Genomic DNA, 18,126 nt, shown 5'->3' on the forward strand with positions numbered 1-18,126 from the left:
CGTGCTTGTTCAGGGAGAGTAACACACTAAGCAGCACAGTCAGGATCAGGATAACAGTCCTGAAATACACACTATGAAAAGAAGTAATGAAAAGCAACACTCACACGTCTATCCTAGGAATACTTCAAGCCCATTTCTAAGCTATCACTAAACTAAGAATGCTATGTATTGTATGCCAACCAATGGAACATAGGGCTTCTGTTAACATTTTGTTCAGAAAAGTCCATAAACATATAATGTGATAAAAACAACATATACAGTATGTAAATAATAATGTTACTTTCATAAGCATATGCAGATATGATCATACGAAGTACAACAGGACATCACATGTGCTTAACACAGGAAAAGTTTTTGTACTTGCTTTCCTTACTTGAGCCCACCGGTAGGGACTGTGTGGCATTTCTTGTGTTCTACCAGCTGCTCTGGCGTCTTCATGAACTTATGACACACATCACACTCATACATTCGTGTGATCAGGTGAATCTGCAGGTGTCGTTCAAACATAGTTTTTGTTTTGCAGACAAAATTGCAGAAAACACATTCAAATCCTGCAAGGTAAAGGATTACAGAATGTTATTGGTATCATAATCAGTTGTTTTTGGTGAATACTGTCAAAACGATCAGAGGATCCCAAGATACAGACAAAGCCTCCCCTATTGGACTTTTAGTGGGATGGATGGCCTCACTGACTAATAGAGCAGAGGCCTAGCAGACAGAGAAGGTCAGGATTAAGCCTAACTTTTACAAAAAAAAAAAAAAAAGCAAAGATTCATATAATTCTAAGTCTATATCTCTGCCAGCAATGGCTGACACAATATGAATTTCACTACAGCGCCCCTTAAGATATAAATCCAAATGAAAAGCACCATTGTTTAGTGTCATAAAACAATCTCACTTTAGGCTGACCTAACAGACAGATTCTGACAATGATGGCCAATGAGAGATTTACTAATACTCACTGGAATCCTTTAATGGTGGCAGAAGGAATTCTGGGCATTTGGTTTACACAGAGACAGCATTGAAACCCCCCCCCCCCCCAAACACACTTTTGGGCCTGTCCACCAACCAATATTCCTGTTTCTGTAAGCATTATGCTGTTGTCTAAGCAGCCAAACCAACAGGAAACAGAGCAGGAAAAGAAAAAGAAGCAAGACCATCAGAACCTATAACAGTCAGTAATAGAAGTTTTCAAAAATATTTCAGCACAGTAGAAATGTCAAATGCTCAACAATGCTTAGTATCATTTTCAATTAAGCCTCACATGACTATTTATTGCAAGCAATGCCTGAAAAAAAAAAAAAAAACTACCAGCAACATATCCTACCCGTTGCAGCCAATATGAAGGTCTCCAGGTTCAAGCTGGATTTTTTTCTTTTTAATTGGCCACAATACAAAAAATAAACACATAAACAATCGAGCATTCATGTGCATTGTATGAAAGCGGAAGTTACATCCACATTCCATTTAAACAGTAAAGGATGACACTTCCCATAAACAATAATGCAAATATACAGTATACAAAGTCTTTGCCTATGTTGGGTACCGTTCCATTTGGGCTGGTTAATTCATCAAGCTTGCTTGATGTAAAGATCTAGGTTATAATCTATAATTGTGAAATGTCCAAAATGTTCACAATTTAAACTCTGAGAACAATTGTAATTGGGAGGGGGGGGGTCTGTTTTTATCATTGCTAAGTAGATGCCATTTCATATGCATGATTAATTTTGCATGCCTACTGTACCATTTTCTCTGTTTCTCAAACGAGAGGCAAGCAGTCTATTACCACGGGAGGGGAGGGAGGAGCGCCAGAGGTGCCGCCAAAATCAAGCCACTGAATGGCCCGGTTGTTTAATCCCACTGCATTGCCACAGAGTCGAGGAACTCTAGCCAGAAGATCTTCAATCATTAAGGTGGGTAGAAAGGGTAGCCATTTTTAAGCAAATTTAGAGGCGAGGGTGGGAGGTCCGCATAGTTGTGTAAGAAGAATCATAGGTGAAGTCTATTCATGGAAACTATGTATTGCAATATTGTTCTTCACAGTTAGCTATCAGGTCTTCCGTTGTTTTGATCTTGTTGGTTTTGGCAAACCGCAAGTGTATAGAAGGGGGTACAGTTTGTTTCCATAAGGCAGTATTGCATGTGAAAGCTAAGTTTAACAGGTGCACCATCAAGGAAGACTTAAACAGTGGATTGGGATCTTGTGAACATGATAGATAGCAAATGCTGTGTGTCTCTGACTGACATTTCCAGCAAATACATGGGATCTGTGGGTTGATTCCATGAAGAAGGAACAAGACCAGATACAAGCACTTCAGCAATTTGCAACCCTTTTACTGCAATCAATTAGTGATAGAGGACCTTTGTTGTAAAGTAATAGCATTAGTGATCTGTGGTAAAGTAAGTGAGACACATAGTTCAAATACTCATTTACGTATGTAATGAAGGGAAAATCCACTTGAAAGGGGAAAGAGGTCTAGAGAGGTGGTTGTGGTCTAGTCTGAACAGGTATAAGGTCCAAATATCCAGAGGTAGTGAAAGAAAATTTTGGATCATTTCTTGACTTTATCACGTGGAGTCAAAATGTGTGAAATTAGAACCTTTCCCATGTCCATAATATGTTTGAGGTGTTTTTTTACTGTATTGTAACGGAAAGGTAAGAGAAATCCAGATTACCCAGCACAGGGATCATATGGCAGGGGTGAGGGGATATCACAAGTAGGTGGAAGAGTCTGTTGAATGTCTTTGATGGTGGCCCCTAAATAGCTGGGTGAGATTTCAAGGTCTTAAAGTGCCTGGAAGGTAGCCACAGGACAGAGCATAATGAGACTGGAGAAGAAGCTTGTTCTACACCTATTCAAGCTGGATTTTTTTCACTTACTTTACAGTACAGAAACTGCAGATAGAGTGTGGCCCTCTGGCCGGTAGCAAAACAGCTGGAATTTACACAATGGACATGTCATTGCAGGTGACTAAGACTTGCAACAGCCATTCAATGTGAAAAGTCGATTTTGTCAAACTATAATAGGTATGGATCCAGTAACTTGGTGAATTATGTTTACCTTTGTCTGGCTTTTCTTCACTGCTGACACAGGACTGGGCATTAGGCCCTACTGAAATAACCAACAAGTTGTTTGATGTCTGGCTTCTTAAAGGGGTGTCTGAATCTTCTTTACTGTTGGCTGAGTCACTAAGTGCAGAAAGTGAGGAGGAAGAGGGGCTTATTGATTCACTAGGGGTCTTTCTTTCGTCACCTGCACAAAATATAATTAAGGATTGTACAAATCATTAGCTTTATTAAAGCAATATAAGCAAATCTAATAATAATCTTTATTTACTATGTAAGAAAGCAAAATATAAATATAATTAAAAATTGTTATGCAATAATTGTATACTTTTAGCAATCATATTTAACATTCTGATACAAAGTCTTACAATATACGTTTGAGTATAGTAGGTGAGAGTGTCAAATGGAAAATCCTAAGATGTCCAAATTCTTTATTGTTCAACTGGTTACATCAAGCAGGGCAAAGCACATCCAACAATACCCAAAAAAGCAGGGCAAAAGACATCCAATGATACTCTCGGGCTGACTGATCTGCAGGCACAGCAAGCCGTGCTACTTTTACTGTGAATACCAGCACTGGCTGTTGACTACAAAACCCTCTGCCTGCAGATTAGTCTGCTTAGGTGTATCATTGAGTCGATTTACCATCCTGCTATTCTCTCAGCCTTGTGTTTGTTGTAACCAGCTGAACATTAAAGACTTTGCACTTCTGAGGATTTTCATTTGCACTTTCTTTGGCCCATTATACTTCTCAGCTTGGATGAATGCCCCCTCCTGTGGGATCCTTGTCTTTGTGACCTGTGAAAATCTGCATCCAGCACCTCTCTACTATTAGTTTTTGGAATTTTACAATATAAGATGTCCGCTTTACTTGTAATATGTAGCAGGATTTGTTTTTGTTAAGACAAACTTGTCATGCACCATAATGTGCTCATCAATATCTTTTTATTGGGATCCCCTGAACCCGATCTAAATCAAAACAAAAAAGCTCAAGAGGTGGCTGTCCACAAACCTCAGGCACACATTGTTCTGTCCCACTAGCTAGCAGGGCACCTTATTCACAGGGGTGCCCCCCATCAACACTGACTAAGCCATTGTGTTCGCCCGGTTGGGGGGGGGGGTTGCGGCGGAGGAAGCTGTCCCAGACAGGAGAACACTGATAACTGCTGGCGGCTATAATAGCAATAATCCTATGCAGATTCCGACAGGCTGGTTGTACTCAAGTTGATCGATCGATCAATCAACTTGGGTACATTCAGCCTGCCCTGATATGGTTTGAATTTCGGCCAGTTCAGCAGTCTATGGCAGGCTTAAGTTTAGGTCTTATCAAAAAACAGTTATTAGCACACTTTTTATGGAAGGTGATTCCAATAAAAGGTACATGCAAACACCTCATAATGCCGGCTTGTAAGTACTTCTACTATTACGAGCATGAAATGCTTTGATTCCTTTTGAATAACAGATCATCCCATCTATATATGTATCATATATATATATATATATATATATATATATATATATATATATATATGTGTATTTGAAAACCAGATGAAGCAACTGAACTTGCTCTTTTCACTAACACTGTTTCCAGTGAATGCTCAATGTATAGAGCAGAGCCCAGATTTGCTTATCAGCTGCTCACAATACACAATGATTCACAGGCTTAGGCAGCTGTTCAAAGGACAGATGAGTGTGAATCCTTCTTACTGTGTGCTATAAAGAGAGACTAGATTTTCTTTTTTCACTGCTTTAAGCAAGGTTCACATCTAAGCGGACCCGGGAATGCATATAAATTGCATGCCTTCCCACACCAAAAACATGCTTCCAAACACCGGAAACCCTAGCGCGGTTGCCCATGCTAGGAACTACACAGCACTATGCGGTCTCCCTGTGGCTGCATTTTTGGAAAAGTGCAGGGACCTTTTCCCTGCGTTTTCCATAGATAAACTATTGTATTCAAATAAATGGGCTGCTGTGCCTGCGCAAATGTGGCCGCCGCTGAAACTGGCATAGTGTGACCCCAGACTTAAGGTCCTCTCTCATGAGAGTCATTAGTCCCATCACCAAAACAGGAAAAAAAAAAAACACACATTAAACCTGAATCCTTTTACATCAGTTTATACATCCATCTTCAGTTCTGTTCAGTTTACATCAGTATATATCCATCTATCATCTGTCAGTATTTTAAGTTTTATCAGTATTATTAGAGATATTACCACAGTTTGGCGCAAGTAAATAGAAATTTTTTTTCTGGTATTTTAAGTTGCTGAAGAATAAAGTCATAGGTGGAGAAAATGACAAAATGTATAAATATATATATATATATATACATATATATATATACATATATATACACACACACATATATATATATATATATATATATATATATATATATATATATATATATATTCATTCTTGCCCAAAAACAGATGGAACGGATGCAAAAGGACAACATCAATTTGAGTCCACAAAAACAGAAAAGGATGCAAACCTTTTCCTTTTTTTTTGGCAGACAAATAAACCCTTTAAGGCAATTTTAAAGGTAAAAATGTTTTTTAAAAAAATAGACATGCCTATACTTACTGCTCTGTGCAATGTAATTGCACAGAGCGGCTGCCAACCTCCTTGGGTGCCCCCTCTCTGTCCAGTGCTCCCATGGGAAGCCGCTATTGACACAGACAGCGAGACTCGGCTTTGTGGGAACAGCTTAGGAATGGCCCCTTCCTGTTCCAACAGTATTGCGCACCAGTGCACAAAGCAAGGTTCATAAAGACATGGATGAGCAAGTTTGGGGTGGAGGAACGTGACTGGCCTGCACAGAGTGCTAACCTCAACCCGATAGAACACCTTTGGGATGAATTAGAGTGGAGACTGCGTGCCAGGCCTTCTCGTCCAACACCAGTGCCTGACCTCACAAATGCGCTTCTGAAAGAATGGTCAAACATTCCATTAGACACACTCCTAAACCTTGTGGACAGCCTTCCCATAAGAGTTAAAGCTGTTATAGCTGCAAAGGGTGGGCCAACTCAATATTGAACCCTACGGACTAAGACTGGGATGCCATTAAAGTTCATGTGCGTGTAAAGGCAGGCAACCCAATACTTTTGGTAATATAGTGTATACCATGACCTGGATAAATGAGAACCTTTACAGATATGTTGCTGTGGATTGGAGCACTACATGTTAACACAATTCTAGGACATCCAAACAATAAGCAATGCAAGGCATTTACTCCCAGAGCATTCTTTAACATTTAGTCAGCTGAAACTCTCCCCAACTAGAATTTTGGGAATTTGAAGATACTTTCAAAAATATTAATAGAGATACCCTGACTCACAAATGCCTGCGACTATATTTTGAGATTTTCTTGTAAACCTCTGTATGGTTATCTTTTTATTTATGATGCAAATGCAATAGAAACGTTGAAAAATAAAGAAACTATAACTGAAAGCCGATTTGTTACCTTTCTACCCCCTTCTTCATTTTTTAAACAAATTATCTCAATCATCAAAATTCTTGAAAATAATTTCTTTAGTTCACATTGTTTCATTTTTTCCCTCCACAGTACTGTAAGGATTCATGTACATGGGATGCTGTTTAACCTCTTCTGAACGATTTAACTTGACAGCTAGAAACCGGTGTCTAAAAACCGTTTAGCCGCGTTTGCATCTAGAAACGTTTGTAAAGATAAATTAAAAAATAATTATTTTTTTTGTTAAAATGAAAAACATCTGTTAACCAAACGCTGATAAACGCGAGTTACCGCATTTAGCGGCGTTTACAAGCTGTTACAGGCATTTGGTGTTTCAAATGCCTCTGAACATCCGTCTGAACCCATTTTTTTGCGTTCCAAAAAATGCTTCTAAACTCAACTGCCTAGAAATGACTATAAACGACCCTGTGTACATTTACTGATAAGATAACAAAGGAGAGTTCAGGGGCAGCTGAAAAAAACTGCTCCTAAACGTCTGTTTACCAGCAGCAGTGTACATGAGGCCTAAGACCCAACAGTTAATGCTGAAGTTTATTCTGCTGATAAATTTGCCTTTCCTGGTCCATCATTCATTGATCAGGTAAATTCATTGATTCGTTCATTGGGTAAAAAATGTTTAGGCATCCGTTTTGGCCCCTAACCCCCCTTCATTTTTTACTTACTTGAGCTCTCATTTAATCTAGCGCCACGCACGTCTGAAGCTCTTCTCTCCCCGGCTTTGCTGGGGCCCCGGGAGCCACTGGCTCCTGCTGTGGTCATTTAAAGCCAGTGACAAGAGAGCGGGCCGAGTCTCACTGTCTGTGTCAATGGACGCAGCAGCGGGGCTTGAGACTAACCATGCACACACAAGTGCCCCCATGGACAGAGAGGAAGGGCCAGGAGCGCCAGCGGGGGACTCGAGAAGAGGAGGATTGGGGCCATTCTATGCAATTTCATTGCACAGAACAGGCAAGTATAGAGATATTTGTTTTTTTTTTCCCTTTACCATCACTTTAATGTCATCACTTGCTCTCTACACTTATCTATGAAATGCAGGTACATAATGGCTGATGAGAGAGGCTTGCAGGGTGCTGTACATAGCTTGCTGAAAACAGCTGCCTTAGCACTCTGCTCATGAGCCCTAAGCCCTGATGTAAGCAGTAGGCTGGCTCTTAGGAGGAGTTACTCATATATAAAAATGCCTTGATGGGTGGATGTCAGTCTGGAAAAATGAGTATTCCTAGGCAGGCTTTATTTGCATGCCTAATTTACACTTACATGTGATGCTTTGCCTCCATGAAGGAAGAACCGAAATCCAATGAATGAATGGGGTGGGTCAGGGACAGTCAGGCCTGGGAGAAAAGAGCTAGATGGGCTGTATGACCTCCAGCCAGGAAATGAAGTGGGCTTTGTCTGATTTGCTGCAGCTTCTAATGCACACTGTGAGAAGCGCTCAGTATGCAGTGAAATCAGACTAAGCTGTTTCAGTACAGGAGAAGAGCCAGTATAACTTTACATGACTAAAGGAGAAGCTGTAAGTAAACTTATTGCTCTAATAAGTTTGATAATACTGGGTAGATGACAGTGGGTAAATTAATCATAATCTTCTTAAGCCAAAGTCTCTGCTCTTGAGAGTCTGTCCACCTGTCACAACCATTAACAAGGGATCTCATTTACACAGATATATTTAACCCCTTTACGATTTCCCAAAACATATGTGCGGGGGGCAAAAGGGTGGGCTTTAACTCCCATGCAACACACTGCACGCTCCCCAAACAAAGACCAAGCTGTTGAAGACAGCTCTTGGTCCAGGCTAAAGATCGGTAGCTGGCGGGAACGTCTTTCAGTCATGTGACAGTGGTGGTGTGACAGTGACAGTCAGTGGTCACATAATTGCTGATCCTTCCCACCCCCTGGGCATTCTGAACTGTTTAAAGGTATGCTGAGATGGGCGGGAAGGGGTTAAATAGCAACTCCACTTTTGTTGAGAAAAAAGCAATCCCCTCTGGGTGATCAATGCATATCACAAGGAATTAAACAAATTTTGTAGCAGATTCCTACCCGTTTCTGCTCTGAAGAAGTAGATGTTTGCGTTACTATGTTCTGTGTAGACTGATTTTGAATGGGAGGGTCTGTATTTGTTATAATCAAAGGAAAGCAAAACACTGCTCCAGGTAGCTCCCCTGTTCCATCACCAGGTGCTGGTCCTGTCTGTAGCAGTCTTCATAGAACAAAAAGAAAATCTGGTTGGTTGCAAATCCAGTAAAATCACCTTTATAGAACATAGCAGGGGAATACAGCAAATCCAGCCAACGTGTTTCAAGCCAAATCAGTGCTTAGTTATAGCTCTAATGATGATTAGTGCTGATTTGGCGTGAAACACATTAGCTGGATTTGCTGATTTCACTGGATGTGTGGATAACCAGATTTTCTTTTGTTCTATGAAGTTTGTTATAATCACTGGATGCATGCACAGTGTTCTAATGAGAAAAGTTGCAGTGTCTGCATCCCTTTATAATTAACCCTTAGACGGTACCTCACCAAAACTGAAATTTCTGTTGCACAGGATGCATAAAATCAGACTTGTATCTTCGTGAAGATTTATGGGGAAATCAGTGAACCCATCACAAAAAGCAAGAAATCACATTTTTGAAGGTAGTGTATACCAACGGTGTGCAGAACGCCTTCAGGTTGCCAGGTTTTACAGAAAATTACAGTGGTTGCAGATCGAAACAAAAAAATAATTTTTATAACACTGAAATATAATATGGCTTGTATAGTATTGGTTTTTCATTTTTTCTTATTGGCTATATTTTTTTTATCACAAAAGTGGAGTTACCCTTTACGTTATTTTACATGGAATGCACTGGGAGCAGAGAGACTCATCTTTTTAAATGCTATGGCAAAGTGAAGAACGCTATAGTAGAACTTAAAACAATCCTTAAAAATATGTGATTCAACCCAAAATTATTCTAACAAAAAGGCAATATCAGTTTTAAATGCATTTCACATAAAAGCCTCAACAGCAGAACAAAATGGATTCCAACATTCTATTGGTTAAGGTTTGTTTCTAAGCTACCGTCATACAGTTCTGTAAGAGGACACATCAATCCCAGGGTCAATCGGCCTGACTTCTTACCTGAGTGTTTGGTGCTGATGTGGGTCTTCATATCCGATTCCTCCATGGTAACAAAGTCACAAGCACTGCAGCAAATTGAATACATCCATTGTTGTTTGTCTACATGGAGGGACATGTGGCTCACAAACTGGACATTCAGTTCAGTCTCAAAGCCACACACATGACAACTACAAAGAGAATCAGATGTTAGCAAACATTTTTATTACACATACATATCAACCTAACAAAAAGGCCAGAATGGGTGATACAATGATAATACATAAGAGGAATGCTGAGTGAAAACCTGTAATGAAAAAAATCCATGAAATTCAATAAAGTTGCCTCTGGATTATACAAATTAATTTGATCATCCAAGGTTTGTAAAAGTAGGTCAGAACACTTACCATTCATATTATATAGAGCTGGTTAGTTGGAGTATGGTGTTAGTACGGTGTTAGTACACCTTTTCATTTTTTCTGAAAAGGTGAACTAACCCTTTAAAGGCTAAGTTCACCTTTGCTTACCTTTTTTTTCTAAATTCCAGCTCCCCTATGTACCAATATAGTATTAATGTACTTATTTTGCAAAAATAAAACAGCTTTCCATTTATTCTACACACCCTTACCTCACTCTCTTCATAGCTGTTAAAACACTGCTTGATTATTTCTGCCTTACTTCCTGGACAGACTTTAGGTCATGACACAGGAAGGAGTTTACAAGCTGAGGGTGGATGATGCAAAATAAGTACATTAATGCTATATTGTTACATAGGGGAGCTGGAATTTAGGGAAAAAAAAAGAAGGGGTGAGCAAAGGTGAACTTAGCCTTTAAGGTTAAAGTATAACTCCAAGTAATATAGACTGCCCCCATCCCCCGCTGTCTTCTAATTACCCTCTTCATGCTCCAGCGCCGTCCTAAGATTTCACCTCGGTCCAGCACTCCAGAGGAGAGCACTAGAGGAGTTCTTCAGGCAGAACAGTTACATCATTCAGCCCATTTCCTGTGATCCCAGCCCATTGTTTAAATGCCCCCATGGGAGGTGAGCTATCACGCAGGTTGGGCTCATAGTACTAATGTTTTTGTTCAGCCTGCAGGTCGAATAAAAAAAAGTAATCCTCCATTCAGGCTATACAGTGCGGATGAATGAATCTCCCACTGCTGACATTGTACTTTAACCGTAGTGGCTACATCTAACTGGATTCAGCCACCATTCAGCCAAAAAGGTTGACTTTTTTCGAACATAATGGGTCTGGCAGGGCAACTCACTGAGCAAAATTCATAGTGTATGGCCAGCTTTACATGAGTGTCGTTTAGTACAGAAAATAGGAAGCTGCCATGACATCACCGGACCATCTAGAAGACTGTACACCGCTCATCACAGCAACCCACCCCTGTACCACTCTTATGAGTCATCAGTCTTAATGCAACCAGGGGGCTGTCTCTTTGAGGGAGTTATATAAATATCAAAATGCTTGATGAGTGGATATTAGTTTGGAGAAGTGGGTGTTCCTGGCAGGCTTCACTTGCATGCAGACTGCCCTAGGTAACACCCACATGTCCAACCACATAGTGTACACCACTCAGGCAATCAACAGATTGTTGACAGCTGCAGGTGCTCACCTCGTGTCGCCACCAAGTATGAGTAAGCATGAGTGATTCGTATGAAACGCTTCAACCTTTACCTGTGTTTATGTCTGCCTTGGTGACAATAAAGGACTTCTAAGAATTTGACTTCATTCGTGGTGTGCCACAATCTTTCTTTCTGTACCAACACCCACATGTGATGCTGAACCTCACTGATTAAAGGAAGTGAAATCCAATAAACAAAAGAGGTGGGCCAGGGACAATCAGGCTGGGGAGGAAAATGCTAAATGATACTGGATGTCCTCTAGCCAGGAAAAATGGGGTGGGCGGTATCTGACTTGCTGCAGCTTCTAATGCACACTAATGCCCCGTACACACGGTCGGACTTTGTTCGGACATTCCGACAACAAAATCCTAGGATTTTTTCCGACGGATGTTGGTTCAAACTTGTTTTGCGTACACACGGTCGCACAAAGTTGTCGGAATTTCCGATCGCCAACAACGCGGTGACGTCAACCACGTACGATGAGACTAGAAAAGGCCAGTTCAGAACCAAGCGCGGCACCCTTTGGGCTCCTTTTGCTAATCTCGTGTTAGTAAAAGTTTGGTGAGAGACGATTCGCACTTTTTCAGACTCGTGGCTTTCAGATCGTTTTCTGCGGTTCAGTTTGTGCTTGTGGGTTTGTATCTGCTCTTCAGTGCGTGCAAGCAAGTTCTGCGTGACTTATAGTCATTGTGTTCTTGTTCGTTTGTTACTGTTTTTCAGGTCGCTCTTCACAGGCCTTGCTGTTCTTCAGTGCGTTCTGTTATAAAAATAATAAGTGTGGCGTTCTGTTACTTCGTTCTGAGCAGCCGACCGTTTTCTAGCCATGTTGCGTATACGTACTCCTCGTAGAGTTCGTGCTGTGCGGGGGCTTGGTGTTGGGGTCCTGACCTTGACACAAGTCCAGTCCATGAACAGGGCGGGGAGGAGTTCATGGACCAAGAATTGGTTGCTTCAGCGTGACCAGTTCTCTCATATGCCTTTGCTCCGTGAGAATAATCCTGATGATTTCAGGAACTTTCTCAGGATGACGGACCCCGTATTTCACCGTCTGCTGGCTTTGCTGACCCCCTAAAACAGCAGGCAGGATACCTGCATGAGGCAAGCCATCACTCCGGAGCAGAGGCTCGTCGCTACCCTGCGGTACTTGGCGACAGGGAGAAGTCTGCAGGACTTGAAGTTCTCGACAGGCATCTCCCCCAGGCTCTGGGTATCATTATCCCTGTTCTGCCATCATACAGGTCCTGCAGAAGGAGTATATGAAGGTAAGATTTTTATCCTTTAATATCACATTTCATTGTATTGAATGTTTGATAATATATTGTATTTCTTTCCTCATTCCCTAATTACCATGATTGTAATATACTGTGAATGTCCCCTTTGTACTCATGCATGCTGGATTTTTATGTAATTATTTTTTTAGTCCTTCATACAGATTGACCTTCAATAACCTCCCCAGCATGCTCTCCTGCCCTATATTCACCTCATGTAGTCACTTAACAATGTATTTTGTCAGCTCCATAGTAGTGCTTTACCCCTAAAATGATTTTAAATGTGATTTGTGCTTTAAATTCAGGCAGAGTGCCAGAGGCTTTTTTTTTGTGGTGTCCCCAAATCATTTTTAGTAACCCTCTCTCCCCCCAACTGCTAAGTCAGCTGATCCCAATTCTCTATCTATCCTCAATCATCTATCTGCTGACTTTGCCAAACCCATACACACTATACCCATCTCTTTTGTGCTCAGATGTATGGATGAATTCCCCAAAGCATGTAGTGCAAGGGCCTGCCTGTATACTTTCAAATGGTACTGTTTAAAGTTTTTGTATCCTATTATTATTTTGACAGGTAATAGCAGAATGTCCAAATGTCCTCAAATGTGTACAGTGTGTATTTATATCTTTGTATTATGACACTTCTTACCTGTCCAGTGGGCTGCCAATAGTGTAACTAAGGAGGGGCTGTTCCAAGTAATACCCTGTATTTAGGCATTCATCTCTCAATGAAGTGGAGAGGGTTACCTGTCCAAGATCCCCCCCCCCTATAATGTTAGAAATGGCCCATGAGAGGGGGGGAGGGGGAATATGATAGGTGTACCTTATACTTTGGTGTTGGTAAATTCCCCTTAATAAATGCTATCTGGAGGTTGGCCAAGAATGTTTGTGTCTAATCTGCTTGCCATGTTTATGTGCAAAAATACTAATTTTTTTTTGTTTTCCTCAACAGTTTCCTTCCACGCCACAGGAATGGCAGACTGTGGCCTCCCACTTTGCCCAGCGGTGGGACTTTCCTAACGGCGGAGGGGCAATTGATGGGAAACACGTCCACATCGTCCCACCACCCAACTTGGGGTCGTACTATTTCAACTATAAGGGGTTCAATAGTATTGTGATGTTGGCGGTGGTGTCAGCTAATTACAACTTCTTGTATGTGGACGTGGGGAAGAATGGCCGGATGTCCGATGGTGGAGTCATCGCCCAGACGGAGTTCTACAGGCGTCTCCAGAATGGCAGCTTGGACTTGCCACCTCCAGAGGACAATGTGGAAGGACTCCCATTCGTCTTCGTTGTGGATGAAGCATTTGCGCTGGGGGACCATCTTATGCGGCCATTCCCGATGAGGACCCTCACCCCGGAACAGAGGGTTTTTAATTACCGGCTGACCAGAGCCAGAAGAGTGGTGGAGAACATATTTGGAATCATGGCCAGCCGGTTCCGCCTATTTCTGACACCCATCCATATGGCGGAGTATAAACTTAATCATATAATCCTGGCGTGCTGTGTTCTACAAAACTTTTTTTGCCAACATTCTGCCAACTATGCTGGCTCAGTTGGGCTTGAGGCTGGAATTCTACATGATACAACCCTGACGGCGCTTGAAAGTGGCTGTCCTGGCTTGCCCTCCCTGAGTGCCCGTGATGTCCGGTTAAGATACCTTGAGTTCTTTGCGGGTAGGGGGGCCATCAATATGCCAGACAATTTGAGAAGCATTTATCAAATAAAAAAAAGCTAATCTTTGGTGACATTTACTGTTTGTGTTTGTTTTAGCTGACCCTGACAGCAATGTGGGGAGTCCTGAAAATGGCGTGACTGTGTAACCTTTTATACAAAGCACTGTTGGGTGTTATTTACTAAAGGCGTAGACACTTTGCACTACAAGTGCACTTGAAACTGCACTGAAACTGCACTTGTAGTGCAAAGAGGATTTGCCCTTAGGAAATAACCCCCATTTTCACAGAAAACAGCAATTACATCACCACAAAAGTGTTGTAGCGTTCAGACAATAATCCACACATTCTTGATTAACAAACTTTTTAATACCTGCACAATCACATGTGCATTTAGAAAAGGTTTTTAAAACAAACCAACATGTTTGTTGTATAACAATTTTTGGGGTGGCATTATCAAAAATAGAAATGTCCATTTACGATAAAACAGGCCTGTGTAAAACCAACAAGAAAGACAAAAATCTTGAACTTACAAAGTTCACATATGGTAAAACTTGAAGGCAATATCAGACATGAGTATTTTGGAACTGTGTTTGATATTGCGTTCAGATGGGGTGAAGTCACTCCTTGAAAAGCCAAATTTGGAAGATGCACACCAATTTACGAATGTCAACATGTGCTAGCTGCCATCACGGGGGGATCAAGGGACGTGTTTTGGGGGAGCAACCCCTTCCTCACCGCTACTTTATTATTGAGGAAGGGGTTGCACCCCCAAAACGCGTCCATTGATCTCCTGTGATGGCAGATAGCACATGTTGGCACACTGTGTGCATCCTCCAAATTTGGCTTTTCGAAACATCGCTAAAATTTTTTTAAGATTGTAGCACACAAAAAAACAAAGTGATTTTGTTGGGTTTTAAATTCGCCCCAAAACATCAATGATGTTATTATTTTTTTGAATAACATCATTGATTTTTTTCTTGAGGTTTTCCAGTTCTGAATTACACCCCATGATCTCCCCGATCAGGATCTGGGCACTTTCTGATGTGAAAGGATCTCGATCCACAACATCACGATCACTTAAAAAGAGAGAAACCAAACAAAAACAGGTATCAAAAATCTGCTGGCATCCATCTCTTACCTGAGTCTGTGGTCGCAGACACTCACCTGTTGTGGTGCCAATTTCCACCACATCTTCTTCCTCCTCCTGCTCATCTTGGGTTGGGGGTATTTCCCCTTCTTCCAGAGGTGGGGGGTCTGTGGTCTCCTCGGATGAGGGGTGTCCTCTGAGTCTTTTCTCCCCTATGTAAAACAAAAATGGTATAATTAGCACACAGATATTTGATGGAAGAACTATAAATAGGAAACATTGCTTGGAAGTGGGGTACAATTGTCTATTTGGGCAGAGTTCCAAGATGTAGCATTTTTATTGTCCTTTGTCAAGCTTCAATACTTTACCTGTCTTGTACAAGCTTCACAGATGGAGACCCCCCCCTATAGTATACACTGGAGCACCTGTGTGGGCCCCCTAATAAAAAGGGTGTTCTTGTGTCCCACACTAGTGCTCCAGCGTCCAGATGTGAAAACAGCTGCTGAGTGTCCTCTCCTTACACAGAATTTAGTTTGCATTTCATTCTAGTAACAAACCCATCTACACAACCAAATATTTTTCATACAAGTAGGCCCTAAAAAATGTAGGAAAATGCATATGGCCAAAACAATGGTGTTTTAGAGGCCGAAAGAAAAATGTTTGATACGAACGAATAATGGGCCCATGAACATTAAAGTTGCCATTTTAAACTGTACAACAATTAAGAAAAGCATATGGAGCAGCACGAACGTAATAAAGACAAAAAGAATAGGAACACAGCACAACTACTTACTTTTTTGCAGCACTCTCCGGATCTTTCGGTACTGCTCGGGCTCTCTTAATTTCAGGTCCGACCACCGCTTCCTGAGCTGATCTTTCGATCGTCGTACCCCGAAATTCCGGTGCAGACTTTTGACCACTTTCGCCATGATCTTGGCCTTTCTGATATTGGGGTTGGGGTAAGGCCCATACTTTCCATCATAGTTGGCCTTCTTCAGGATGTTGACCATCTCTAACATCTCCCCAAAGGACATATTTGTGGCCTTAAATCTTCTCCTTCTGGATCGGGACGTGTCCGGATCCGGGCTTTCCTCCTCCTCGTTCCTGTAATTAGCACGCACCTGCTGTGTATCCGCCATGTGCTCTTCCCCCACTGCGCAGAACGAAAAGGGGCGGGGAATAGACTAGAAAGAATGTCAGGGGCGGGCGGAGTTACACGCATGCGCAGTGTGTATAAAGCGTACCACGCGTGCGTATTACGTACGATCTGTGAGCGGAGGAAGGAGCATTGGAGGCGCCGATCGTAAGAACGAAGGTAAGAGACATACTTGTGCCTATACTGCTTATACATTAAAGGCCTATATTGTAACAAGATTAGGAGAGTTTGGCCTGACATTAGGGTTTGTCTTGTGTTGTGTCTTGCAGTAAAAATGGATATCTTTCAAGATACTGACTTCATGGCAATATTCATTGACATGTTCAGGGAGCTGCCTTGTCTGTGGGAGATCAACCACCCACATTATAGGAACCAAAACAAAGGAAGGCAGCGCTGGATCAATTGTTGGAAATTGTGAAGCAGGTGATCCCCACGGCAGACATCACATATTTGAAGATCCTAATTGGTGGCCTGAGGAGCACATATGTAAGGGAGCGCCAGAAAGTCCAGGATTCACAGAGATCCGGAGCAGCAGATGACATCTATGTCCCCAGGATGTGGTACTATGACAGGCTGCATTTTCTGGGAGGTCAGACTGAACCCAGGTCATCACTCTCCAGTCTTCCTTCCACGCTTCCTTCCCCTCCAGCTGAGGCTTCTGACGCCCAACCTGGGCCTTCCAGACAGCAACATGTGGAGGAGCCCAGATTGAGCCAGGTATAGCATTCCTCTAAATATTTCTGCTTGTCCAATCAATGATGTTAACTAGATGTTAGTTTGGAGTACTAATTAATGATTGTGATTGATGATGCAAAAACTAAAACCATGTCCCTTTTTCATACACAGGGAAGTCTCAGCCAGGAGGTGGCCGGGCCGAGCAGGCTGCCTGATCTGCAGGTCCCTCCCCTACACCTGGAAAGAGAAAGTGGCAGGAGGAGGAGTGCCCTAGAGGAGGCTGCCATAGGCCTCTTTTGGAAGGCTACAGAGGCACCACACACCATGGAGGATGACTTCGCTGCCATCATTGCCTGTAAAATGCAGAGTATGGAGGAGGGACAACAACTCATGTGTGAGTCCTTAATGTTGGAGGCTCTCAATAAGGGGTTGAGGGTCCAAATAACATCTGATACACACCTTTGTGACCTCACACACGGTCCTACTCCTCCTCCTGCAGGTCCTCCTCCTATTTCTCCTCCAGGTCCTACTAGTCCTCCTCCTCCTCCAGGTCCTACTCCTCCTTCTGCCACATCTCCAACAGCAGAGCCACAGCGTGGAAGGAAGCGTGGAAGGAAGACCAGAGAGTGATGACCCTGGATCCAGTCTGGTCTGACAAAAGATGCAGCTTCTTGTGGTACCACAGCCTGGGGACACAGATGTCATCTGCTGCTTTCCGGATCTCTGGGACTTCTGGACCAGACTGCACTCCCTTACATGTGGACTCTTCAGGCCACCAATTTTGATGTTCAAGAATTGATGTCTGCCCTGGGGGTCAAAGGCTTCGCTAATTTCTGCTGTTTATCCAGCGTTGCCTCCCTCTTTGTTTGGTTCTGAGCTCTTAATAAAGGAATTTTGGTTTGAATTATACTTGCCTATGTGTGTTTTACTTCAAAAAGGACAGTTTGTTTGTGAGGATTCAGGTACATTTCAAA

General features: G+C 42.1%; 1 protein-coding gene across 2 annotated transcripts in view; it reads right to left on the bottom strand.

Annotated features, from left to right (window-relative positions):
* Positions 1-18,126, bottom strand: part of ZNF827 (zinc finger protein 827) — a 397,034-nt gene that overhangs the window by 12,173 nt on the left and 366,735 nt on the right. For both annotated transcript variants that reach the window (XM_073604600.1, XM_073604608.1), the window contains exons 11-13: positions 9,682-9,848; positions 3,063-3,254; positions 374-551 (exon numbers count right to left, since the gene is read on the bottom strand). In XM_073604600.1, the coding sequence (XP_073460701.1) occupies positions 374-551; positions 3,063-3,254; positions 9,682-9,848 (537 nt within the window). The remainder of the gene's footprint in view (positions 1-373; positions 552-3,062; positions 3,255-9,681; positions 9,849-18,126) is intronic.

The sequence above is a fragment of the Aquarana catesbeiana genome, linkage group LG01 (assembly GCF_042186555.1).
Source record: "Aquarana catesbeiana isolate 2022-GZ linkage group LG01, ASM4218655v1, whole genome shotgun sequence".
In the NCBI taxonomy this organism is placed as follows: Eukaryota; Metazoa; Chordata; class Amphibia; order Anura; family Ranidae; genus Aquarana; species Aquarana catesbeiana.